The 27,490-nt window shown below is 29.1% G+C and overlaps 2 protein-coding genes across 2 annotated transcripts; both read right to left on the bottom strand.

Moving 5' to 3' along the window:
* Positions 1 to 15,396: 15,396 nt before the first annotated feature.
* LOC108694723 lies at positions 15,397 to 20,798 on the bottom strand. Its single transcript, XM_018204365.1, has 6 exons — positions 20,738 to 20,798; positions 20,312 to 20,382; positions 19,390 to 19,537; positions 17,921 to 18,112; positions 16,001 to 16,118; positions 15,397 to 15,762 (listed from the first exon to the last, which is right to left on the bottom strand). Exons 2-6 carry the CDS (start codon positions 20,376 to 20,378, stop codon positions 15,574 to 15,576), a joined length of 714 nt encoding a protein of 237 aa, XP_018059854.1. The 5' UTR covers positions 20,379 to 20,382; positions 20,738 to 20,798; the 3' UTR covers positions 15,397 to 15,573.
* Positions 20,799 to 22,923: 2,125 nt separating this feature from the next.
* LOC108694724 lies at positions 22,924 to 27,196 on the bottom strand. Its single transcript, XM_018204366.1, has 5 exons — positions 27,127 to 27,196; positions 26,510 to 26,690; positions 25,463 to 25,651; positions 24,236 to 24,344; positions 22,924 to 23,121 (listed from the first exon to the last, which is right to left on the bottom strand). Exons 1-5 carry the CDS (start codon positions 27,194 to 27,196, stop codon positions 22,924 to 22,926), a joined length of 747 nt encoding a protein of 248 aa, XP_018059855.1.
* Between the last annotated feature and the right edge of the window lie 294 nt (positions 27,197 to 27,490).

Genomic DNA, 27,490 nt, shown 5'->3' with positions numbered 1-27,490 from the left:
TACATAAAGTTTTTATTTTTCACGTTACATGATCGAAAGAATTTCACGTTACATGATCGAACAGAAAAAAAGTTACATGATCGATACCCAAGAGGGTTTGGCGATTATAAGTTCGGAGAACGAAGAGGATAATATTCAAATAAAATTCAAATTCATAGTATTTAAAAATAATAAAAATAAATATTTTCACAAATTGATTTCATCACAATACAATATGATAAGTAATATTTACAGCACAAGATTGGAAGGAATGTGGTAGCTTCAGTAATCTAATTAAATACCAATGCCATTAAGGATGTATGTTATATGTATTTTTTGATAAAATTAAAAAATATAGATTTTTCTGTATTATATTTGAAAGTAATTCAAAAAGTTTAGCGACAAATTAGAATCTCCTGAATCAAAATTATTTCAATAAAAAGCAGACACAATTTTAAAACATAAATAAAAGTTTTAATGTAATTACAAATAAAAAATAATTAGAATGAAAAAATTTCATTAAAATAATAAAATTATATTGTTGAATATAAATATTGATATTATTGAGCGGTTTTACACGTATATAATATTCATTTTTATAAGGAAAATATAAATTTTCAATTTCAGTAATTTTTTTTAACAAAGTTGTACACCTGATACAGCCTTAATTCTCTTATTTCTGACGCGATAGAAATTGCAATAGTTCTCGCCAGTAGCAGCTCACAGTATCTATAGATACTATCCACAGTACTATAAGATCTATGCAGTATATCTACATAGTATTAATAGAACAAACTTAACTCGGATGCTTATCGGCAATTCGTCGTAAAGGTTCCAAGATTAACAGCTGACCACATTATTCACAAACATATAGAAAAAATATAAATAATGAAAAAGTGGTCTTTAATAGTAAATTTTCACAATAAAGAAGCACATAATGACACAGGTTGTTTTTTGTGATATTTAATATATTATATTAATATATTTAATATATTACCAAGATTCAAATTAAATTTAGATGTTTCGGTCAACATCTTCAGTAAGAATACAAAAAAATCTCGCATTAGTACATAAAATTAAAACAATAAATTTCGCAGTCATACAAATCACGCTTTCTTTCTTCTTATTTGAGCCCATAATACTTGGTTGATGAATCAAATACAATGTCTCGAAGTGTGTAAAAAAAACAAGAATTCCCAAATTCTAACATATAATACAATGGATATATTATTAGCTTGTCCGAAAAGTTCGTGATGTTGAAGAAAAATTGAAATTTTAATATACATTTATTAAATTATATAAGTTAGTCGGCACGAACTTTTCGGACAACCCAATATTATTAATCTATTTTAATCTAATTATTAGAAGATTACAATTTTTTATCTGTTTTTTCAGCAATTCGATGAAATTTGTATGTTTTCACCGACATGTAATGAATAATAGATGGAACAATATCGTGATAGCGTGTCGATTTTATTTGTTGTTACTTTGCTCTGTGATGGATATTTATATGTGCGCAAAAACTGAGAATTATTCTTTCTCGAATTATTCTTTGGTAAGAGAGAGATCTTATTATATTTTAAAAGAAGCAGATAAACGTCGGACAGTCCTTCAATATCATTTTGTTTATTTATATCGCTCCTTTGATTTTTTTATATGTATCACTTCAGATATTCTTCTTTATATAAGGATTGTTCTATATCTAGAATGCTAATGTTTCCCAATCTAATTCATGTCCATTGTCAAATTGATGGCGCGAGATAACTGACATTGCATCAATGGATCTTCTTATGTTAGTCTTATGTTCTTTTTTATTTGTGTTTTTAGTTTTCTTTTTGTTTGGCCGACATAAGAAGATTCATAGTTTAAACAGTTTATCTTGTAAACTACATCACAACAGTCATCCTTGCAGCGATCCTTTCCTGCTTTAAATGAACCTGTTCAGTCCGTTTATTGGTTTGCAGGCGACATTAAACTTATTTGAGATACTTTTTTGAATTTTTCGGATATCTTAGTTTAGATATGGCATAAGAAAAAACTTTTTTTTTTGTGTTAGATGTAGGTTCTTTATTATTGTCGTCACCGTCATTCCTTTTGTCTAAATTACGTCTGTTTTCTAAGGTTTTAATTCTATAATAATCGAAAATATGAAGTCTAATGGATAATCATTTTGTTAGTAAGATAGTAAGTATGAATTAAGTTTGAGATATTTTTTTCTTGAAATTTTGGATGCGATAAAAATAATTCTATCAATGATTACTGCCCAATAATTACTTTTCTTTTGTACACCATTTTAGATGATTAGAATTTAAATATCTCCCTGAGTCAGTTGGTTTCTTATACGTATTAAAGATAATTTTTCCATCCTTTCATCAATTTTACATCCAGAAAACTTATACCATTCTCGTCCCCATAATAACCGTGAATTTTATCCTTTCATGTTACGAATTAAATTCGAGAATAGTATCCACCTTATCACTTTGTGCACAATATAATGTCGTCGACATATCGGAAAAAGAAAGGCGTAACAATTTCATTAGTAAAAATTTCATGTTCTAAATCTTGCAAGATTATATTAGCTAATGTAGGAGAAAGTGGATCCCATGGGCATATCAAAAAGTTGTTTAAAAATTTTATTGTCGAATTTTAAAAATGTCAAATTAATTATAATTGAAATCACTTTTAACAATTCTTGGATAGGTATCGAGGTCTTTTTTCCAATAAAGTACTATCTTCGTTTAATACTTTTAATAACTAAGTCAATATTAGTATATACATCGATACTACATCAAACAATATGATGTTAAAATTGTTATTAACTACGATTTTTAGTTGTCTAATGATGTTATCTCACGCATCAATTTGACAATGAACATGAATTAGATAGGGAAAACATTAGCATTCTAGATACAATCCTTATATAAAAGAAAAATATCTGAAATGATACATACAAAAAATCAAAGGAGAGGTATAAATGAACAAAGTGATACTAAAAGACTGCCCGACGTTTATCAGCTTCTTTTAAAATAAGATCTCTCTCTTACCAAAGAATAATTCGAAAAAGTTTTCAGCCTTTACCCACCTTTGTCCACATATAAATATCCGTCACAGAGCAAAGTAACGACAAAATCGTCATGCTATCACAATATTGTTCCATGTAATTATTTATTACATTGTCGGTGATGATGTACAAATTTCATCGAATTGTTGAAAAAACAGATAAAAAATTGTAACCTTCTATAATAATTAGATTAAAATAGATTAATAATAGCATATCCGTTGTATGTTAGAATTTGGGAATTCTCATTCTACATAATTCAAGACATTGCATTTGATTCATCAATCAAGTATTATGGGCTCACGAATAAGAAGAAAGAGAGCGTGATTTGTTAATTGTATGACTGCGAAATATTGTTTTAATTTTATGTATTAATGCAGGATTTTTTCTATTTTTACTGAAGATAGCCAGATGTTAGCCGAAATGTCTAAGTTTGAATCTTGATAATATATTAAATATCAAAAAACAATCTGTACTGTGATTATATGCTCCTTTATTGTGAAAATATAGAAAAAAACATAACGATAATAACCATCAAAATAATTATATAGAACGCTTAAACATTGATAACAATACTTTAAAAAAATTTTCTATTCTAGCAAACAATGTAAGTCTTACGAAATTATTCCCTGATAAAAATAAAAATCAAAGCATAAGTCGAATGTAATGGGAGAGTAACAGAAGGCGAAAATTGAAATATCACAAAGTAAATGGGACAATGAAATATAAAAGAAGTAAATGCTTCTTTTATATTTTATTGTTCCAATTTTCGCCTTCTAGAAGTTCCGTTTATGTTTCTGTTACATTCTCATTACATCCAATTTCGTTCCGATTTTTCTTTTCATAAGGGTTTTGATGATCCAAACTAAATTATTTTTAGATTTATATCTAACTAAATTTTTAGATACTTTCAAAACCATTATTTCTGGGAAGAAATGCAATGTCAAATTTTTTTGTAGGAATACAAGCACAGATAACTTAAGGAAGAAACGGTCCAATATCCGAAAAATCAGAATTTTTTATTCAATAAAACATAGCTGCAAAGTTTCATTATAAATGCTTTGAAGCATTTAATTGGCTAATTAAAGAAAAAAATCAGCCAATCAAAAAATGTTTTAAAGCATTTATTAAGATTTGTTCGCGCGCTCGCTCCAACATATTCCTACCATAGTTCCTTACTCTAACGAACGCGTTTGAGTGAATAGGAGCTATAGTTGGAATGTATTGGAACATGTAGACGCACGCGAGTCTACCTGAGTCTTTAGAAAATTTTAGTGCAGTCTAAAAGGAAAACTGACAATCGAAAAAAAATATCGAATAGAAATGGTATCGTGATATAAATTACAAAGTGATATAAATTAGTTATTTGATACAAAGAGATACGATAATTTAGCTATAATATTGCGCGGAAACGGATGATCAAAGTAAAACAAACGATATATTCTGAATAAAATACAGAAATCATAATTATCCCTCGTGGAAAAATTTCGCTGAAATTATTCTACGTTTTCAACACTTTTTAATAAAATTTCAATATTTCAAAAAAATTTTTATTTAATTTTAGCGGTTTTTAGAAAAATTATATTTTAGACGAAAAAATCATTTTCAGTAAAATTTCAGAGAAATTTCAGCAAAAATTTCTCTGAATGATTTTGCTAAAATTTTGCTGAAAATGAATTTTTCATCTAAAAATCGCTAAAATTAAATTAAAATTTTTAATAAGAAAAATTTTAGTTCAATTTTAGAGATTTTTCAATATATTAGCTGTAAAATTCATTTTCAGTAATATATTTTCAGCACATTTAATTTCGTTGAAATATTCCAAAAAAGTGGAATAACTTCGAAATGAATTTTTTCATCTGGGATATCATAAAAAACATCATAATCTTATTTCATCTATAAATTTATTTTTAAATATTAAAATGATATCATAATGAATTAATGTTTTATGATATTATTACGACTTAATTATGACTTAATTACTTTGTATTCTGTCCGAGATTGGAAAGGACTGCGCGAAGATAAATATTTTACTCGCGACAGACCCAAACTTTTCAGAATACGATCGGAATTTTTCCATGTGCGATCTGTGAAATTATGTATTTCTATAAAAAGGAGTTATTTCGTATTTCTATCTCTCTAATGCAATTTCTCGGATCGGTAATAGCACTCGATGACTTGTTTCTTGATAACAGTAAAAAAATGAAATCAACAATTCATCTCACAAATATAATCAGCTTCGTTCTCTCATAAGTATCCGCTTCGAGAACGACTACAATGCTTCTTTTTCGTGTGAGAATGGCTCCCGATTCTAACACAAAGTCGATACAATCAGAATCAAAAATGCCGCTTATGCGGTGATAATAAAAAACAATATGAAGAATACGAAATAATAATACGAAATAAAGTCTAAAAGAGTAACGTAAACTCAATTACGCGTTTGAAGCCGATCACTTTACAAAAATGATGATGCAATAACATCCGATCACATCGATAGATGAGCAACTCTACCACTATGCAAGTGTTGGTTGAAAATTCTGGAGGAAACGCGTCGTCCCCACTTCTTCTTTCAGCTTTTCAGAATGATTTTCCGATCCATAAGGGGTTCCGCACAATAAAAGGAACAGGGAACAGAGAATAAGAGTTTCATCCTATCAGAAATTGTATATTCCACAATACATGATTTCTGATAGGTTGAAATTCTTATTCTCTGTTTTCTGTTCCTTTTATTATGAGGAGCCCTTAATCATCGGTCACAAAACCAATAGAGTTTTCTCTTGGAATACACTGAGTGCAGTTTTGTATCGCATCAGTTGCGTGTAAACGCTACACTCAGCTACACTAGAGCGGCACATCATGTACATTACATTATTATTACGCTAAAATTCTGTTCCCGTTTGACTTCCATTTTCAAATTTTAAATATCACACTGGCTCTACATCATCCCTTTGAGACGTTGTAGCAAAATCCCACTTCGTGCATAAAATTTGCACCGTAACTCTAACAGCACAAAATCGACTCTGAGTCGATTATAGCTTTTGGACATCTGAAAAATGGATGTCCGTAAGTCGAGAGATGACTTACAGACTTTAGATGACTTGGAGACGTCTCTAAGTCATACAATGTTCTTTAAAGCCGACTTTAAGTCAATCATTCTAGGCTGATTCATGCCCACAATGCTCATGAACAGCATTCATCTTTGTTTAATTACAGTTAAACAACAAGGACGAAATGATTCCACATTTAAACTTTTTGTAAGCGTAAATCGCACGAGACGTCTTAAAATCGACATTGGAAGGATACCTGTACAAAGTCAACTTGCAGTCGACATATCGACGTTTGTGCTGTTAGGGGCACGGAAACACGATACATCGAATGAATTCGCTTACCACCAGCCATGGAAACATGATACATTGTCTGAGTGTTGTACTAGTGGGCGATAGTGTAACCAAGAGAAAACGCTATAAATCACATCTTTTGCATTTTATCAGAGCTACGTTCCAAAATGTCTTCTCCGAGGAAGATTTCATTCTATATGCTATAGTATACATCACGTGTACTATATATTTCGAATAAAATTTTCCTCGGAGAGGAAGTTTTGGAACGTAGCCCGGATTGTGTCGCTTTCGTATTAGCTCTAAGGCCGGAATCAGACTATGCATTGAAGATTGAGATTAAAGATTAAAGATTGAAATTTCACCAATGAGAACAAAGAAATTTTGGCTCCTTTTTTGTTCTGATTGGTCAAACTTCAATTTTTCAATCTTCAATCTCATTCTTCAATGCGTAGTCTGATTCCGGCCTAAGGGCCTAAGCACAAAGATCATCGAATTGTTGGATGTTTTTCCACGACGTACATAGGTAACACAATGTAACACTTACACAAAATATTTCAACACAGTGTTACACTGCTCGACACAGTAGCTAAATACAAGCTAAATACAAGCGTGTAAAATATGTCAATGTTACCAACCTTTCAAAAAGTTATTTGGTAGCTGTATTATTTTGCAATAAAACCTTTAAAAATCGTCAATTCTGAAAAAATTATAACTTAAGTCTAAATAAAAATCATAAATCTATTATTGGTACGCTAAATATAATTATAATAGAAAGGAAGACTGCACTGCATTCTGGTGTTACACTATGAAACTAAACTGCGTTCCAAGTACTTTACACAATGGAAGACAATGTAATGTTTCTGTGTCCTAGCTAAGAAAACAGTCGTTATTAGTCGTGACTTGCTTCTTCCAATACTCTGAACACTATGCTCCAAATACTACTCTTGGATTGATCCGATACTGTTCTGAATGTTATAATCACTACATAATTTTCCAAATATATATCGCTCCAGTAGCTAACCTAAGATCTGTTCTTTTTAGTTAAAATTCTTACCTAATTCATTTTTCTTTCTTTTCTCTCCACGTTGGAGAGAAAAAGAGAAAAAAATGAATCATGCAAGAAGTTTAACTAAAAAGAACATGCTTCTATCCGAGGGTAGTAGGAGCGAACCTAATTAACGCTAAATATTCCTGAAGTATTTATAAAATGTTCCTAAATTTTAAAAACAACATTCCAAGGGTATTCCAGAAATATTTATAGAACGTAAAAATATTCAAATAATCATTATATTAAAAAAAAATATTTAATTTTAAGATATTAAAATATTTTGTTCTTGTCTCCATTTTTTAAACACTTAAAGATTTTTGTCTATTGAAAAAGTTTAAAACATCTTTAAATATTTAAAACATGGGGATAAGCATAAAATACATTACTTTTTACAATGTAAATATTCTATTCATTCATCTTATTACATATTTGAACAATTATATATACCCAGTAAAAAATCTTTCATACATAAATATGTATAAATATGTATAAACATATATAAATATTCATAAACATGTATGTTTATGAATATAATCTCATATATGAAACATATGTTCATATTTCTCTCTTTCTTTTGTAAAATTATTTTTTAATGTAATAGAAATAATAATAGTAATGTAAAAACATAAAAAATAATTAAAAGGTAGTATAAGTTTTACAGTGTTCGTTTTTGAAAAAAAAAAAACAAGTTTGAAGAAATATAAAAAAAATTGCTCATATGCAATTATGCATAATTTTGTATAATTGTGTATGAGCAATTTTTTTTTTATATTTGTATATAATTAGGGAAGAAACATAAGGAATTTTTTTACATTGTCACATTTTCATTAGCTATTAGAAATGTATGCACAAGAGGATACCTATCATGAAACATGTCGGAATGAATTCCGATCGAAATTATTTCATTTTCCCTAGAAAACACAATAGAAATCTAAGGAATATAATAATTGAATAATTCCGATCGGAATCAATTCCAATCTTGTTGTGATGATAGATGCTCTAAGTTTCTTCCATGAGCTGTTTATTCATGGCACGAAAAGTACATGAAGGTGCAACCAGGAGCAACAGGTACAATATGAGGCTCCACACAATAAAAGGAACAGGGAACAGAGAATAAAGAATAAGAAATTTTTTTATTCTTATGAATAATTTTTTATTTTATGAACATTTTTTATTTCTCTTCGAAGATTCATTCCTAATCATAATTTGAATAACAAATTATAAAACAATATTGAATCTATTAATATTCTTAATAGAGATTCATTCGCTTTCGATAGAAAGAATACATATTTCGGCTAAAGAATTTGAAGAAGCGGCTCCTTTAGATTATTTTCATTAAATGAAAAGTGACTTATTAATTTGAGCAATATTGATGACACTTCTTTGGAGGTCCAATATTTATTAGATGAGGGTTTTGGTCTTCTTATGAACAACATAACATTGATGGAATGTTGATTGAGCTTATTAAAAATATTGAAAACAATATACATGGTCGTCCGGACAATATAACTAATTTTATTAGAACAATTTCGATTTTTGAAAATTTTCATAAGAAGTTTCTCATAACTGATTCGAATGGTAAATTATTGTTCGGTTGGCTTAAGTCATCTAAAAAATTTATAAAAGATCATCCTAAAAATACTAATTACTGAGACAGATAAGGGGAATGTCACAATTGCTTTAAATAAGATCGATTACATATCTAAGATAGAGATGATGCTTTCAGACACTAAAACATAAAATATTAGCAAAAAACCCAACTAAAAAACATACTTGTGTTACGTAGCTTATTTAGCAGATGAAAAGAGAGGAATTTTATTGACGAATTTGCATATCGGAGATTACTTGAGACTGATGGCAATATGGATTAATAAAAATCCATAAACAAGACTATCCTCTTAGAATTATTGTCTTCTGTGAATAGTTCACTATATAATTTATTTATCACTATTTTTGCACAATATCATTAACGACGCCATATCAGAAGCTCTTAGTAATATAAAAAATAGTTTTGACCTTATCGAAAAATTAAAAATTAAATCAATTTTGGTTCAGATTCGTTTCCTTTGATGTAATATCCTTATTTATTAACGTATCTATAGATCTGATAGTGCGATTAAGAAATGGGATTTTATATCTAAGAGAACAAAAATTCCGTCAGATGAGTTTATAATTGCTTTCGGTTAATTTCAAATTCTATGTTTTTTATGTTTAATAATATAATTTACAAACAAATATATGGGACTCTGATGGAGTTATCTTTGTCATCAATGTTGCAAATATGGTAATGCAAGACTTGGAGGAAATTGCGATTGGAATGTTGCCGGTTCGATTGTTATTTTATTATCGATATATTGATAATATTAGGTATACAACTTTGCTTCCGCCGTTTTTTTTCCGAAATTCAAGGCTTTATTGTAAAAAACTGGTTATACATTTATGATTCAAACTATTGTTCATCGTTGGCCACTATTTTCTCCCATCTTTCGGGTAGCGTACGAATCCCGCGTCGAAAAAACTGATCATCTTTGAGGCTATCCACGAATCGATCCAATTTTTTACTTCTTCATAAGACCGGAAGTGCTGGTCAGCCAGGCCGTGTGCCATTGATCGAAACAAGTGATAGTCAGAGGGAGCAACGTCTGGAGAATACGGCGGGTGGGGTAGGACTTCCCATTTCAACGTTTCCAAGTATGTCTTGACCACTTTCGCAATATGGGGGTCGAGCATTGTCATGCTGCAAAATCACTTTATCGTGTCTCTCGTTGTATTGCGGCCGTTTGTCTTTCAATGCTCGGCTTAAACGCATCAATTGCGTTCGATACCGATCGCCTGTGATTGTTTCAGTCGGTTTTAACAGTTCATAATACACTACGCCGAGCTGGTCCCACTAAATACAGAGCATGACCTTGGACGTCAAAATCACCGTTCTTGAAGCGTTGAAACCACTCACGACACGTTCTTTCATTAATAGCGGCCTCACCATAAGTATTTGAGAGCATTCGATGAGCCTCAGCCGCAGATTTCTTCATATTGAAGCAAAAAATTAAAACCTCCCGCAAATGATGAGAATTTGGCTCGTAAACTGACATTTTCAATCGAGAATAACTTTATGATGCAGACACAAATCGACTAATGTTTCTATGAGGTTATGTTGACAGATGCCCAAGTTTATTGTATGACGTCTATGATCTATTTATTTCGACCACCACTTACCGCTAAAGCCATCTATAGGAAAACGGCGGAAGCAAAATTGTAACGTAATAGAATATTATTTTGTTGCTCCATCTAAATATCAATGATATCTTAGGTATTTTTAATTCTTTATATACTAGACTGTGGAGATCGGTACAGATGGAAAGTTAAGTTTTGTGGACACTATATTAATTGTAACGGAAATTTATTTTCGACGGGTATCGTAAAGCAACCTTTTCCGACAGACATACTTTAACTTTTCATACCATTCGTTTTGCCACAAAAGAGATGTTATTTATGGAGTCGTAGATAAAATAATTCGTTTATGTCATCCTCAATTCCAGCAAAATAATTTGATTGATACTATTAATATCTTTCTAAATAATGAATATCCACTACCTTTTATTTTTTCGACCATTTCAAGTAAAATTAAATTTCATATTAACAAATTATAAGTAATTCATAATAAAAATTCTAATAATATAAATGTTAAAGATAATAAAATTTTTACAATTAACATTCCATGTTAATTCAATATTTGAATAATTTACACCAATAGTCATAATATCAACATATTTAACTGTGTTGGCCTTTACTATTCCACATTAAAAAACTTAATAAAAAGAATCGGCTGGAATCTATGAATAATCAAAATGTGATTTACAAAATTTCTTGTAAGAATTGTGATATTAGTTATGTAGGCCAAAGAGACAGTTAAAAACAAGATTGCACGTTTCAGATATTAATAAAAAATCTAAATCTCCATCTATGATTTCTAATCAACGTATTGAGGAGAATCATAATTTTAAATGGAATAAGAATCATAATTTTAAATGGATATGTTGGATATTAAGCCTTCATATAATAAAAGATTGATATCTGAAATGATGCATATAAAAAGACAGAAACTTAGAATCAACAGACAAAATGACATGGACTCATTGCCTGAAATATACTAGTATCATACATTCTAGTATACTAGTATCATATATTTTCTTTTTTCTTCCTAGCTTTCTCCTTTCTCCCTCTTCTTGTTATCATTGGTTTCCGATTTGTGTTTTTTCCTTTCTGACATTACATTATCCGACATCGTCGAAATCACTTGTTCATTATTATTTAATTTCCAAATTTGCTCCAATTTTTAAAGTAATTACTACTGGTTGTTATGACGTGGAACATAACTTTTTTGCGTTCATTTTTATTTATATGCGCTTAATATACTATTAAATAAAGTACATTTTTATATTTATATATCACCTTGATCAAAAAGTTCCCGGAATTATCACCAGGTAATGCTCTGAGTCAGTTGATTTGAGTTCTGTTTTTTTGTTAGGTTGCCACATCTATCATTGACATTTTCACCAAATTTTATCACCATAGCTTGACATTTGTAAAAGTTACGCCGTCTTGAGTACATCTATCTCTGCACATATTTTCGATTTTTTACAGTTTTAAAAATGGAGTTGAATTTTGCAACAACGAGTTTGTATTAAATTTTGCGTTAAAAATGGATTCAATGGTATGAAAACCTTGGAAATGTTGGGAAACTGTTTCGGCAGTGATACTCTAAAGAAAACAGCCGTTTATGAGTGGCATGAACGCTTCAAAAGTAGTCGTGAGTCCGTCGAGGATTTCATGGATTACAACGGTATTGTATATTACGAATTTTTGCCAGAAGGTCAGACAGTTAATAAGGAGTATTATTTGAGTGTTATGAGACGTTTGCGTGAAGCAGTTCGCCAAAAAAGAAAGGATTTGTGGGCAAACAACTTATGGATTTTGCACCATGATAATGCACCGTCGCACAGTGCCATCATTATCCGTGAATTTTTTACCAAAAACGAAACAAATATCATCCAACAGCCATCGAATTCACCTAATATGGCTCTCTGCGATTTTTTTCTGTTCGATCAAGTCAAAAAACCATTACGGGGAACAGGTTTTAACAGCCGAAAGGAGGTAATGGAAAAATCGAAGACGGCTCTGATGGCTATACTGACAATAGAGTTCCAGAAATGTTTCGAGAGCTGGATCAAGCGCTGGCATAAGTGCGTTGCAGTCGATGGGAAGTACTTTGAAGGGAACAATATCACTTTTGATGAATAAAACTTGTATTTTGAATTTTCTGAATGAATTCCGGAAACTTTTTGATCAAGATAGTATATTGTTAATTTTACGCATTAATTCTCCTTTGTTATCGGTTACTTTTAGATTATTACTATTTTATTGCCATGAATTTTCAACGATGAGTTGGTCTATTTAAGTTATTAAGTTATTAAGTTATTAACTTGCAACATTTGTGACCACGATATGAATCACTATCCTTTTGCATTCTTCTTTTTTATATTTTCGACTTTTTATCTAAGATTTTATTATGGTTTTACTGCCGAGAATTTACAATGATGAGATTGTTTATTTTAAGTTATTAACTGGCAACTTTATAATATAGAACATAAAAAATATTGTTGACTATATAGATTTCTGACAATTTTACAATTATATTTACTGTAACATTGAGAATGACTTGACCGGTGTCGAAATAATTACGTATGTAACTATTTTCATTTTCATGTGCTAAATTAAAAAATTTTTTGTTACATAACTGGCTCTTAGCCCTTCATTTGTTCTAAATTTTTCTGCTTTATACTTGTGGAGTCTTATTATTATTTATTAGAGAATAAGAATTTCAATCTATAATATATTGTGGAATATACAGTTTCTGATAGGTTGAGATTCTTATTCTGTTTTCTGTTCCCTGTCTGAACCCCTATCACTGGTTGCTCCTGGCGTGTGAAGTTAGTCGCGCGACTTTCGATAATTGCTCTGCCACTCGTAACTCGCTAACTTCACGGATTGTAACTTCGCGCATCTATCTACAATACTTTGAGCTTCCTTAAAAAAGTTACACGTCGCGTTTGCTTAACGTTCTGAATGCCGTCGCAATGTAGCGTATTCCGATGTATCGTATTCGACGCACACGTTCGCGGATAATTGTGTTCGCGAAAGTTAGGCCGGATTCACACCTTGACGGAAAAGCGGAAGCCAATCAGAACTTGCAGTAGTAGTAAGCGGTACATTTCTGCTTCTGTCTTTCCGCGAGTTCTGATTGGATTCTGCTTTTCTGCTTTCCGTTTTTCAAGATGTGAATCCAGCCTTATACGTCAAGGAAGTGCCACGGATAGAGGAACAAAAGAAGAAAAGGCTGTCTAAGAGCACTAAATGTCGGCTGGAGCAACCATAAGGTGAGAAATTATTGTGAATCGTTAAGGACTTTTTGGCTACAATATCAGTCAGAAGATATTAATTAATAGTAGCTACCTTTAGCAAAAAAAACCAAGCAGAACAATAAATCATGATAATATTGAAATAATATTAAAATGAATCGGAAATGATTGAAAAATGACTTTTAATGATCATTTTGGAATCATTTTGACATGACTTGTTGTTCTAGCTACTTATAAGAACTGATCAGTGAGCGCTCAATGATTTTTTTCTGCTGAACGCAGCCAATATCAGTCAAAAAGATTTGCCGTAAATTTTGTTGTAAATATGTATGTCTCGAAATTAACTGCAAGAAACAAAACATAACAAATTCTTTTTGGTTTGTAACTGTTTATGCAGCGCAATTATTATATTTTTTTGTAGTTTTAGATAAATAATTTTTAATCGAGTAAATAGATCTAAATAAACTTTTGCACGAATATTTATTGGAGTTTTATTAATGTATAAAGAATTTGATTTTATTCGTAATGCGACTTCCTCATCAAATTTGTAAATAAATACTACAGAGCATTTACATAAGAATGAGGCAAACAAAAAATTAAATAATTTTTAAACTAATAAGAAAATTGTATTTAAATTTTACGCAGATACTTTTAAATGTAATAATAGAATAATGTATATTTTTATATTTTTAATAATACTTTAAGTTGATACATTACGTTTATCTTTAACTATATTATGAATACGCATGCAATACGTGCTAAATTAAATTTGAAAATTGTCACTTAGGCAAAAAATCTTGATAAACATGTCTTTATGTGTCATAATTTCTATATATTTATATTTTCTGTAAATTTCTATAAAATATATGTACTGCTCATTTTATTTCTATTTATTACTTATACATTTATTACTTATAAATTTTAAATTAATTTAAGTCAATTAATTTTATAATAGAATTTAAATTACTTACTCTTTTTGGTTTTAATAATTTATTATACATGTAAAGATTTGAGACGGAAAACTTTTTTATTTGAGAAATTCTATAAAATTTCTATTTAAAAAGAAAACTCTCTTTCAAAAATGTTATCAAAAATTAATTTAGAAGTCAAATTAGAAAATTTAACGTGATTATTTTTCAAAATAGTTTGCAAATGCAAACTTTTTGCGCTCTTATAATAATAATTAAGATTCATATTTGTGTTTTGCAAGTCGACAAAGTTATAACTTTCTTACGTTGCATCGTATGTATCCAACCATCAGTAAATCAAATCTTTATTTTAAATCAAAGCAATTTTAATTATTTAAAGTTTGTAATGACATTGAATGAAATATATGTAAAATATATATAAATATATGTACAAATATGTTATACATTAAAAAAATACAATATTACAAGTAAATAGAACATTTTATAGGTCCAAAAACAACGAGCTAGAACAGCTTAATATTTAATTTTAGTTATAACAAATATATGAATAAACATTTTTTTAATTTGCCTATATTATTGCATAAAAGAAAAAAGACAGGAAGGATTTTAGAGAACACATTTCTAATTTATTTAGAAAAACATAAATTTTTTTAATTATTAATTGCATTTGTTTTCTCTTAGAATATAATCATTTTATGGACATGTTCTAAATCTTTCATAGTCAATCCGTTCATATCGTTTTATCGATTAAAATCGTAACTGTACAAAATGATTAAACATAGCTAATATGATGAAAAATTTCTTAAACGAGCATTTCTATTATTTCTAAGATCGTCTTAGTGGCTAGAAAATCGTCAGTCTTCTTTGTGATAAGTTCAACAATCTTGTTTGTAATCATTTCATTGCCTATTAACTCAGGTGCCATATCGGAAATTAATGCACTCAATATTGCAGATGTTTCTTCGTCATTAAAGAGACCCGTCGCTTGAAACTGCAAATAATAGATGAAAATATTAGTCAGCAATTGAAAGGAAAAAAATAAATACGAAAATAGATGATCAGAATTGATGATCGAATTATTCGAATACGAATCGAATCAAATCTTACTTGACTCGATTTGATTTGTATTCGAATAATTCGCACTCTAGAAATTTCATTCAACGATATCAATGATAATTACGAATATTTACGCCAGAAGAAGAAAGAAAGATAGATTTTTGTTTACTTACATCTAGCTTCTGTAAAGAAAGTTTCAAATTTATGTTCTTTATTTTCAAGTATGAGTTCAAACTACCGTTCCATAAGAAAGTAACTACTGTGTTGAGAACGAAATTTTGCGCAGACAGTCTGAAAATTGAATATACAATATATTATCAATTTTAATATTTTAAATAATTTGGATACTTCTTTTAAATGAAGATATATAGAAATATCTATTTTAATTATAACAGAAGTATATTTATTGATAAAATAAGTGGAAAATACCTTATAAGGAATTCGTTATTTAAAATTAATCTTAAAATTAATTAATTTAGGTGTACAACTTTGCTTCCGCCGTTTTTTCCTATAGATGGCTTTAGCGGTAAGTGGTGGTCGAAATAAATAGATCATAGATGTCATACAATAAACTTGAGCATCTGTCAACATAACCCCATAGAAACATTAGTCGATTTGTGTCTGCATCATAAAGTTATTCTCGATAGAAAATGTCAGTTTACGAGCCAAATTCTCGTCATTTGCGGGAGGTTTTAATTTTTTGCTTCAATATGAAGAAATCTGCGGTTGAGGCTGATCGAATGCTATCAAATACTTATGGTGAGGTCGCTATTAGTGAAAGAATTTGTGTGAAAATGAAAGAAGACGTGTCGTGAGTAGTTTCAACGCTTCAAGAACGGTGATTTTGACGTCCAAGGTCATGCTCTGTATTTGATGGGACCAGCTCGGCGTAGTGTATTATGAATTGTTAAAACCGACTGAAACAATCACAGGCGATCGGTATCGAACGCAATTGATGCGTTTAAGGCGAGCATTGAAAGACAAACGGCCGCAATACAACGAGAGACACGATAAAGTGATTTTGCAGCATGACAATGCTCGACCCCATGTTGCGAAAGTGATCAAGACATACTTGGAAACGTTGAAATGGGAAGTCCTACTCCGCCGTATTCTCCAGACGTTGCTCCCTCTGACTATCACTTGTTTCGATTAATAGCACACGGCCTGGCTGACCAGCATTTCCGGTCTTACGAAGAAATAAAAAATTGGATCGATTCGTGGATAGCCTCAAAAGATGACCATTTTTTTCGACGCGGGATTCGTACGCTACCCGAAAGATGGGAGAAAGTAGTGGCCAGCGATGGACAATACTTTGAATCATAAATGTATAACCAGTTTTTTACAATAAAGCCTCGAATTTCAGAAAAAAACGGCGGAAGCAAAGTTGTATACTTAATAAAATTCTTAAAATTAATCAATCAAGAGAAATAATCCTATTTTCAGTCAAAGCGTTCTGGAAGTAATATTTTTTTCAATAAATTATTTACAGATTTTTAAGATTTTTAACTTATTAACATCATTATTAAAATTAATGATCAATTTAATTTTGCGATAGCTTTAATTTGCTTCAGTTTATAATTGAGTTTCAAATTTGACATAAGTAATCGACGCAATTTACAGAACTGAAAAAAATGTATTTGCAAACGCATATTAGTATCAATAAGCATTAAAATCCGCTTTGGTCGAAAATAGATTACATAAGCCCACAAAAAAAAGTACTCTGTGCTGGGAGATCCAGCTATTCTTATGTATTTTGAATCACTGAATACGAATCTGACAAAATAGGACCAGAGAAAATTTTCAATTTAAAGTGAAAAAATGAGTTAAAATGGGAAAAAATGGGTCATTTTTTCGCTTTAAATGAATGTCCTATTTTAATGTTCAGATTCATATTCAGCGACTCAAAATATATAAAAATAGCCGGCTTTCCAGCAAGTACCCCAGCACAGGATTCTTTTTTGTGTAGACCTGTATTATTTCTCTTAATCGATTTATTCTTGTTGATCTAATTTTTAATTCTTAAAATTTTAAGTTCGTCGCAATTGTAGATATTGGTTTAAATTTTTAATCTTTAAGAAACGAATAATACTCACTTTATGTCACCATTGCCGAAAAGTTCGAAATTGTCGACTTTGCCTTTCATGTCGTATTTAGTATTCGCGGTGATCAATGGCCATGAAAGATGAAGCGATAAGACAATGTCTTTGGCCATGGACAAATCCCCATTGATGACATCATATCCAGATAAACCGTTTGCATTGCACGTACTCAAATTCGCATTCAATCTGAAAATATGCAAAAGAGATAAAAAATTTATAATGTTAAAAAGTATTTAAAAAATTATAAATTTAATTGATAAACACATTTTGTTTTTTTTTGTTTAAGTAAAATGACGCAAATCATTACCTATTACTATATTACTATGTTACTATTATACTATTTAAAAAAAGTATTTGTCAAAAATATTGAACTATGCTTACAGTTTACTAAAAAGAAGATAAGCGAGAACAGATTTACAGCTCTATATATATATATATATATAATGAACAAAATAAATTCAAATGAAAAAATATGAAATGAAACAATATTGGGTTTTGTAACTTTTTTTGTTCACATTATAGATATTATGTATTAGGTGTACAACTTTGCTTCCGCCGTTTTCTTATAGATGGCTTTAGCGGTAAGTGGTGGTCGAAATAAATAGATCATAGACGTCATACAATAAACTTGGGCATCTGTCAACATAACCCCATAGAAACATTAGTCGATTTGTGTCTGCATCATAAAGTTATTCTCGATTGAAAATGTTAGTTTACGAGCCAAATTCTCCTCATTTGCGGGAGGTTTTAATTTTTTGCTTCAATATGAAGAAATCTGCGGCTGAGGCTCATCGAATGCTCTCAAATACTTATGGTGAGGCCGCTATTAGTGAAAGAACGTGTCGTGAGTGGTTTCAACGCTTCAAGAACGGTGATTTTGACGATCAAGGTCATGCTCTGTATTGGTGGGACCAGCTCGGCGTAGTGTATTATGAACTATTAAAATCGACTGAATCACAGGCGATCGGTATCGAACGCAATTGATGCGTTTGAGCCGAGCATTGAAAGACAAATGGCCGCAATACAACGAGAGACACGATAAAGTAATTTTGCAGCATGACAATGCTCGACCCCATATTGCGAAAGTGGTCAAGACATTTGGAAACGTTGAAATGGGAAGTCCTACCCCACCCGCCGTATTCTCCAGACGTTGCTCCCTCTGACTATCACTTGTTTCGATCAGTGGCACACGGCCTGGCTAACCAGCACTTCCGGTCTTATAAAGAAGTAAAAAATTGGATCGATTCGTGGATAGCCTCAAAAGATGACCAGTTTTTTCGACGCGGGATTCGTACGCTACCCGAAAGATGGGAGAAAGTAGCCAGCGATGGACAATTCTTTGAATCATAAATGTATAACCAGTTTTTTACAATAAAGCCTCGAATTTCGGAAAAAAAAACGGCGGAAGCAAAGTTGTACACCTAATAATTAAAAATTATAATAAAAAATTGAACGACACGTACTTTATTTCGTCCTCATTAACATTAATCGCAAGCCGGTCCGCTTTAAATGGATCAAGAATCGGAATTCCAAGTTTCTCGTTTCCTGTTTTCAAAGTATTTTTTAACTTCTCGAGAGCATCTTGTATCAGCGGATTTCCAAACGGCTCTGCTAAGGAAAAATAAAATTTATATAAATTTTGCAGATAACAATTATTTTATTATTAGCTTACGCAAAGGTTTATATTTTCGTTGAAATATTATTAAAGAGAGAAATATCTGGTATTTTTGAAAAAATGAGTAAAAAAATAGTCTTAAAAATTAATAATATTAATTATATTCTTAATAACGTATTAATAATAAAAGCGTAAAATTGTGAAAATTATAATAATATAAAAGAATAATTAATTCGTGATAATAATCTGATAATACGATAAATAGATTATTAAATATATGCAATTATTAAATATATGCAATTTTTTAAGATTTTTTAATTAAAAATATATAATATTTCAAGAGAAGTATTAAAAAAAAACAATTGAATATTTAAAAACAAATAATTTAACTGCAGATTGAAGAATAGACAATATAAAAATAGGCATGAAATAAATAATATGAACAATTTACTCTTTTAGAAAAATATCGTTTGGTACAGTGTTGCATAACTTGCGGTTTGCTTGGGTCGCATGTGATTTATCTGTGAATTTTTGGCTCATAGCCGGAAATATAAAATCATATTTTCTATTTTATACAAATGAAATAAACAGCAAATAAATTATACAGCCCGAAAGATTTTAAATGTCCTGATTTTAAAGATTCTAAAAATATCCTTTTGAAAATAATTCTTAAAAAAATTGCGCATCACTAGCTTGGAGAAATGTATCTCTAGAGAAATATAGGAGAAATAAAGGGAATTATAGAAGAAAAAATATAGATATCTGTTTACCGTTTATTTTCATTGCCCTTGCATTGCAACAGATTAGGATCAGCCCGAACATTACCTGCAGCTTCATTTTTCTGCGTGAAGTAGAAAATATGGTCTATTTATTATTAGTTATGCTGTCACAGTACTTATCCAGCCTTAAAGCTAACAAATTCTCGTTATTATTATTAGCCAATATTATTATCGTAAAAAAACATCGAATATATTTTCGCAATCAAATATATTTTCGCATCTTTCTGCGACGCGGATATTTAAGAGACACGGAAGCCGAAAAAAATTTAATTTCATTTAAATTTAGTTAAATAAATTTAGTTGATTCATCACTTTTTTGTGTTTAGTATCTTTTGTGCTTGAAATTGTATATTTTTTATTATCTATGAAAACTTTGTGGCCCTCAAGGCCTAGAACAATCATGTATTGTTTACATACGGTTCGTCGTAAGTTGATTTACACCAGTATTTTGACAACCGTCCAACTTTGCGTTTGTTTAGACAGCACAAACAAAACTGCGAGCTGAAGAAAATGTGGACGTATTTATAGGCACAATTCGCTGATATCGAATCAAGGTTTCTTATTGATTACGCATATCATATAATGATTCGATCTTTGTTCAGTTAAGAAATTTGATTTCTTACGAAAACATGCAAAGTTTTATGTATTTTTCATTATTCTTTTATTGAAAAATTCCATTGAGTTTTCTTGAAAATCTCGAAGTAGTTGTTGTTAATGGCATGATTTTTCACGTCGCGTAGTGTATATGTATAGGAAGCGCAATTAACTGCAATTATGTTATTATGATTAATTTTATTTTGGCGTAATGGATTTGTTTTCTTATAATGAGTCCTGCGTCTCTTATCAAAACCAGAGATTAGACTGAAGATTAGATTATAAATCAGCTTGTTATGCTGCAACTTGTGTAACAATCAAGTGATGTATGTAAAGATAATGCACAGTCTTGGCAGGAATTAAAATACTGTACAAATTTTTTTTAATCGATATGTGATTTTCTGCACATTTAATACATTAAAAAAAAATTTTTGTATATAATAATATCTATATAAATGCAGATAACATTAATAAGCTATAACTTAATAAACATTTAAGAAAGTAAAAAATTATTCAGTTATACATATTAATCATTCAAACATTTAATTAACATTATTTCATTAAATATTTGGTAACTATTACTAAACCTTTTTTTATGGAAAAGAATATTTTGTGTCTTTCTAATATTTTTTATTTCACAATTAAAATTTTTTTATGAGCAATGACAATTTATTTGATTCAATAGTGTTATTTAATTTAATAGTGAATATTTGACACATTTGTATAAAAATATAAAAGTTAAAATTACATTTCTTTTTAAATGAATAGAGTTTGAGTATTCGCTAAACTCTCTAAAAAAAAAAATTAATATCGTACATAAATGATATTATAGATAACATTATGAATTCGTAATATTATTTAACTGAAAAAATATATACTTATAACAAAAATATAGATTTTTGTAATATGATAAATATTATTTTATGCAATAGAACAGATATAAATTTATGTATTATACAATTGAAATAAGTAAATAATTCAATTTTAATTGTATTGTAGCGACATTTTAATATAAGATAGCACGATAAAATGAAGAATTGTGACAATACGCACATAATAAAAAAGATTAGATTAATTGAATCTTAAATTCTTTCTCGTTTTCCCTCAATTGTATTGTAGATTTATCGAATCTTTTTTTTCTGATAAATGCGATATCATGCGAACGTATAGTATTTTCAAAGTCTGTTCATTACCTGTGCAAGACAAAAAATATATTTACACATTTATTTTTTAGAAATAATTTTTTATGAAATTTTATATGACATAATATAAGGCATATTTTTTTTTCTTTCGTATTTTATCACACACACAATAGAAAACATTTTATGTTTATGTTGATCTATTTAAGTCCTTGTTAAAATTTTTTTTGACATATTAAAGTATTAATTTTTAACATATTCAAGTATTAATTTAACATAATATAATTACAATATGTTTAATTTAAATATTTTGTGCTAAAATGATATTTGACATTTGTTAGTATCAAAGTAATGTAATTTATGTGTTACTTAAATGAGCAAATAACATAAAAATAACATAAAAATAATATTTAAAAGATAAATTCTAAGATAAATGAATAAAATACGTGTTATTTAATATATCATAAATATTAATTTTATTTTAAAAAATGTTCTTACAGTTTGTTTACAAATTATGTTAGTATTACCTTATTTTTAATTTAATGTTATATTACTTTTAATTGGTATCGATTTTCTATTTTTAATATTAGTATAAAAATAACATAAAGAATAAAATTTATAAAGAAAGCGAAAATCTTATTATAAAGGAAAGAAATATTTTCACGCTTGCGATTTTTATACTTTTTTATTAGTATTGCAGAAATAAATTTAATACAAAATAAGCTTCGTTAAAAATTTTCTGTCTTTGACGATATTATCAACAAATACTCTTTAAGTGCATTATCATGTATTTGTATCATTCAACTGGGATCAATCGTTGTAGAAATGATTGATTGAACGATAGCGTGGCGCCAACATGATAGAAAAGTATTACAAACCTATTACTTTCAATAGATCTGGAAATGTCATAGTTAATAGAAATTTGTTGAGAATCCATATGACAATGTTATTAATAATATACGCAATCTTTTGGATCTTTTGGGCGGTGAACTTAGACGTAACATCGGAGATCGTCTTGCTGAATATTTCGGATATGTCCTTATCGTTGCAAAAGGCCGTTGCGTTAAACTGCGGATGATAGGAAAGAAAATTTTATTAGAAATCAAAAAAATAATTAGTAATGAAAATAATTAGATAGTAATAGAAAATTAATTGTTTAATAGAAAATTTTTTTTTAATAGAAAATTAATTGTTTTTATTCCATACAATCGAATTCATTGAGAAATGTTTGAGAGATTTAAATAAACTTCTCTACGGAGCCGTTGCATGTAAAATGTCAAACTCCTATAATTGCATATTTATAATTTTTTTCAAGTAAAATAAATTTATTAAAATCGATTAGAGAAATCGGTGTTTCCAATTAAATCAGTGTTTTATGGAGCCTTCATGATTAGACTTTTCATAGTCGACTTTTCATAGTCAACTTATTTCTTTTTTTCTATCTGCTTAATCCTTTTATAATTTACGTTATTTTATATATATTTTCATTATTTATAAATATATGCTTATTAGTCAAAAAGTTTTAATAATAATTTTTTTCAACAAAATGAGATGTAGATTTTTCAAATCTTTTTTATAATAGTAGTTTGTAGAAGATCGATATCTCTGCTAGTAGCAGTGTGACTGGGTCGCCTTTTTATATATGCAAATTGAAAGGCAAGAAATGTGGCAGTGTTAATTTGATATATCGTATAAATAACAATTTTCTCGCATAATAACTGATGTAATCAAGAAATTAACATATATTATTTAACGTATTGAAAAAATTAATAAATTATTCGTCAAAATTTTTAAATATTAAATGTGCAATGACATTGTAGAGAAAACTTGTAATATAAGCTTACATTTACATGAGAAAACTGATCAAGAAAATCCATTATCTGAAATATAAAATGGTAGAGCGATTTATTTGATTTTCTTCATCATTTTTCTTTTAACTTCTAACATTTAATTTGAATTATTCTTTATTTTGAGAACAATATGAAAATCGTTAATAGAATTTTAAAAATTATGTATGTATTTTGTTTTTCAAAAAGTTATCTAATGTTAATGTAAATGTTTATTTATTTTATATTCGATATTATTTTTGTATTAATCTGATCGCTTATAGATGCGAATCCTGAGAGCGCAACAATCGCAAAATCCAGAAAAGAATTGACAAAACTACAACTTAATTACTTACATCTAATGCTTCCAAGAAAGTCTTTGTTTCTATATTTTGAACTTGCATATGCTTGTTCTTCAAGTTGAAATCAACATTCATAATAATTCTGAAGTTATACAGGGTTCCACTAAAAATTAAATATACCTATGTAGCTTTAAAGATTTTGGGAGCTCAAGTTTTTACTTTAAAAAATTATCGAGATGCACAGAAATAAAATATATAGATATAGAAATAGATAAAATATAGAAATAAATAAAATAGAAAGAAAAATATTATAAAATGTGTCTTGCACTAAAAAAAGTACCAATTATATAGCCATCAAATATCGAATGAAATAATTTTAAATAAATATCGAGATAATAACTAAACATAATTTTACCTTTACAAATTATTATTTCACTCAATATTTGATAATTATAACTAAACTTCTTTTTACAGTACATAATTTTGGAAAGGAACTTAATTATAAAGGAATAGTATTTATTAACAAAAAATAGTTAATTATTATATATTTTAAATAAACGCCATCAAAAAGATCTTTCTTCCTGATTTTGTGCATGTTAAAAAGATTCATTTAAATATAAATTTATCATTCAATTTAATAATGGAACGATAAATTATCTTAAATCTAAAAAAAATCCCGTTGAAATTTCCATCAAAGCAATCTCAATTGAGTTTCGCATTTGCTAAAGGTGAGCTTGACCACCGACCGTAAGAAAGCTGAACGCGAGATCGCGGATCGGCGCGATCGCGTGTTTCGCACGAAACATATAAATTCACGATTTAATAACGCACTTTGTCGCAGTTGGCGTCGCCTGATAAAGCGCTGAATGAAAAACAGCTAACTCATTGTCAGTCATTCTAGCTCCCGTTTTTTTTCACGTACATATTTTAAGCATTGTAGTTAAATATAGATGAAGCAGAAAACGAGTGTTTTTTACGAGGAAAGTCAGCGATCTTTCTCACTGCAATAATGATGATAATAATGATCAATTATAATTATGCTAATGATAATAAACAATTATTTATTTTAATTACGATAAAGGTAATCACAATATATTATTATGATAATACTAATTGAAATTAATATACATTCGTTAAAGATTAAAATTTTTCTATCTCTTTTACTGATAAATAATAAAATGCAAAAATTGGCAGCAAGATTCTTTTTCGTGTGCCATAGATATTAGAAAATTGCGATCGAAATATGATAATTAAATTCTCTCAAAAGGAACAAATACTTACTTTATATCTCCACCTCCATAAACATCGTAGTTAAGGATGTTGCCTTTGAAGGAGTAATTAGTATTCGCGATTATCAACGGCCAGCTTATATCTATGTAGGCATTCAAATCAAATGGTTTGAATTTAGCACTATTGACAATATACGAGGCCAAACTACTCACGTTAAAATGTTCAAGAAATCCCTTGAAGCTGAAGACACGAAGAAAAAATAAAAAATTTACCAGTCGTCATTAATAAATTTCGTTCTTTACTTCGTCTAATAATGTATCGTTTATGATACTAAAACTGTCATATCATATGTAATACATGATTAAACTAAGACATGTTAAATTAAGAATAAGGAGAGATCCCAAGCAGAACAACAAATCACGGTAACGTCAAAATGACATTAAAATGAATAAAAAATGATAAAAAATGACTTTTAATGATTATTTTGGAATCATTTTGACATCATTTTGATATCATAATGACTTATTTCCGCTTGGAATCTCTCCTCACTAAATTATATTTTTTAAATGCAAAAAGTATTCGTACAAAAAAAATATTTTTTTAAGGATCTTTGTTTTTAAAAAGTAAACATTAATTAGCAAAAAATAAAATAAGTTACATATTTTTTAAATTATTTTACTTAAAAAGTTGTGTAATGAAAATATATTAATCACAAAAATAAAAAAGTATATTCTTTTGATCGTAGAAGAAATACAATCGAGAAATTTAGCTTTTAAACAGTTATTTTTGCGAAGAACTTTTATTTATATTAAGAAAGAAGAATGTATTTATTGTTAATAAATTGTTAATTAAAGTTCATTTTTTATCAATAAGGTTTTTTTTATAAAAAAATCTTCCCTGTATAAATACTTTTCACATTCATTGTATCTTTTTATTAAGTGTATAAATTCTACTGCATAATATATGGCGACAATTTAAAAAATACAAAATCAAGTAAAAGATATTGATTATAATCGTGATAACATTCTCTGTCGACCTACTAAGGATAAGTATATTGATGCTTTAGCGATCAACGTGTTACTTCAAACTGATACGCACTCTATGTTATCCACAAAAGTAGATAAATTATATTTGATGGGCAGTTTGTTCACAATGAACGGATCACAAATCGGAATTCCGTATATTTTGAGGCCATTGGTTCCATTTTTCAGTAAAGACTTAAACTTTTCGAAGAAATTTTCTAAATTTATTTTTGGTCCGGCAAACTGTATAGCTGCAACTAAACATATGCATCAATCAGCGCTAAATACAATAAGTAAGGATGTCGATATTGCATAATGATGATGTCAATTCCTCTCTCTGATGAAGTGTTAAAAAAAAAACTAGAACAAAAAGTACACGAAGCACAGAAAGATCTGTAGGAAATTGATATCGATCTATATGAAGAATAGACCGACAAAAATAAAACATTCATAAATAGACTTATTCAAATATACAATGTCTAAAATTTCTGTATTAAAAATCGAAATACCATTCAAAACAGACAAATGAGAAATAGAATCTTCCAAAATAAGCGGCTTAAAAGTAGATCGTTCAAAAATAGACAAACATAGTGTGATATAATTGTAAGAACAATATATTTCCGGAGAAATACTATTCGATATATGTCTAGAGAAATATTAGAGGAGAAGAAAATACTATAGGTATCTACTTACAATTATCGTCTATCTCAATTGCCCCAGCATGGCAACATATCAGGATAAGCCCGAACACTACGAAGTTCATTTTTCTGTACAAAGTAGAAAACACGGTCGATTTAACCGCTTCTGAAGACGAAGAGGATCAGGATACATCCTTAGGTTGTAATCACACTACAGGTTGCCAGTTACAGTTGCTGGTTATCGGTTCTATTTTCATCAATTATGTTGCAGTTAACCTGCACTCGCTGCATCATGCGAGCGAAATTTATTCGATTAGCTAAAATAAAACCGACAACCTGCAACCGTAATCGACCAGTGTGATTACAGCCTTAGACTGCCTTAGAGGACGTTGTCACATCTCAAAACATTACCAGAAATA

The sequence above is a fragment of the Atta colombica genome, unplaced genomic scaffold, assembly GCF_001594045.1.
Source record: "Atta colombica isolate Treedump-2 unplaced genomic scaffold, Acol1.0 scaffold123, whole genome shotgun sequence".
Classification (NCBI taxonomy): Eukaryota; Metazoa; Arthropoda; class Insecta; order Hymenoptera; family Formicidae; genus Atta; species Atta colombica.
Note: the sequence above shows the minus strand (reverse complement) of the source record. Positions and strands in the feature narration are given on the sequence as shown.

Bases quoted from the DNA above. Each gene is read 5' to 3' on its own strand.
- LOC108694723 (XM_018204365.1), bottom strand. From the start codon at position 20,378: ATGAAGCTGCAGGTAATGTTCGGGCTGATCCTAATCTGTTGCAATGCA. The intron at 18,113-19,389 runs GTACGTGTCGTT...GCATATTTTCAG, and splicing joins GTTAATGAGGACGAAATAAA to ATTGAATGCGAATTTGAGTA. The intron at 15,763-16,000 runs GTAAGTAAACAA...TATTATTTGCAG, and splicing joins TTTCTTTACAGAAGCTAGAT to TTTCAAGCGACGGGTCTCTT.
- LOC108694724 (XM_018204366.1), bottom strand. From the start codon at position 27,196: ATGAACTTCGTAGTGTTCGGGCTTATCCTGATATGTTGCCATGCTGGG. The intron at 26,691-27,126 runs GTAAGTAGATAC...GCATATGTTTAG, and splicing joins AATTGAGATAGACGATAATT to TTGCAGCTATACAGTTTGCC. The intron at 23,122-24,235 runs GTAAGTAATTAA...TATCATCCGCAG, and splicing joins CTTTCTTGGAAGCATTAGAT to TTTAACGCAACGGCCTTTTG.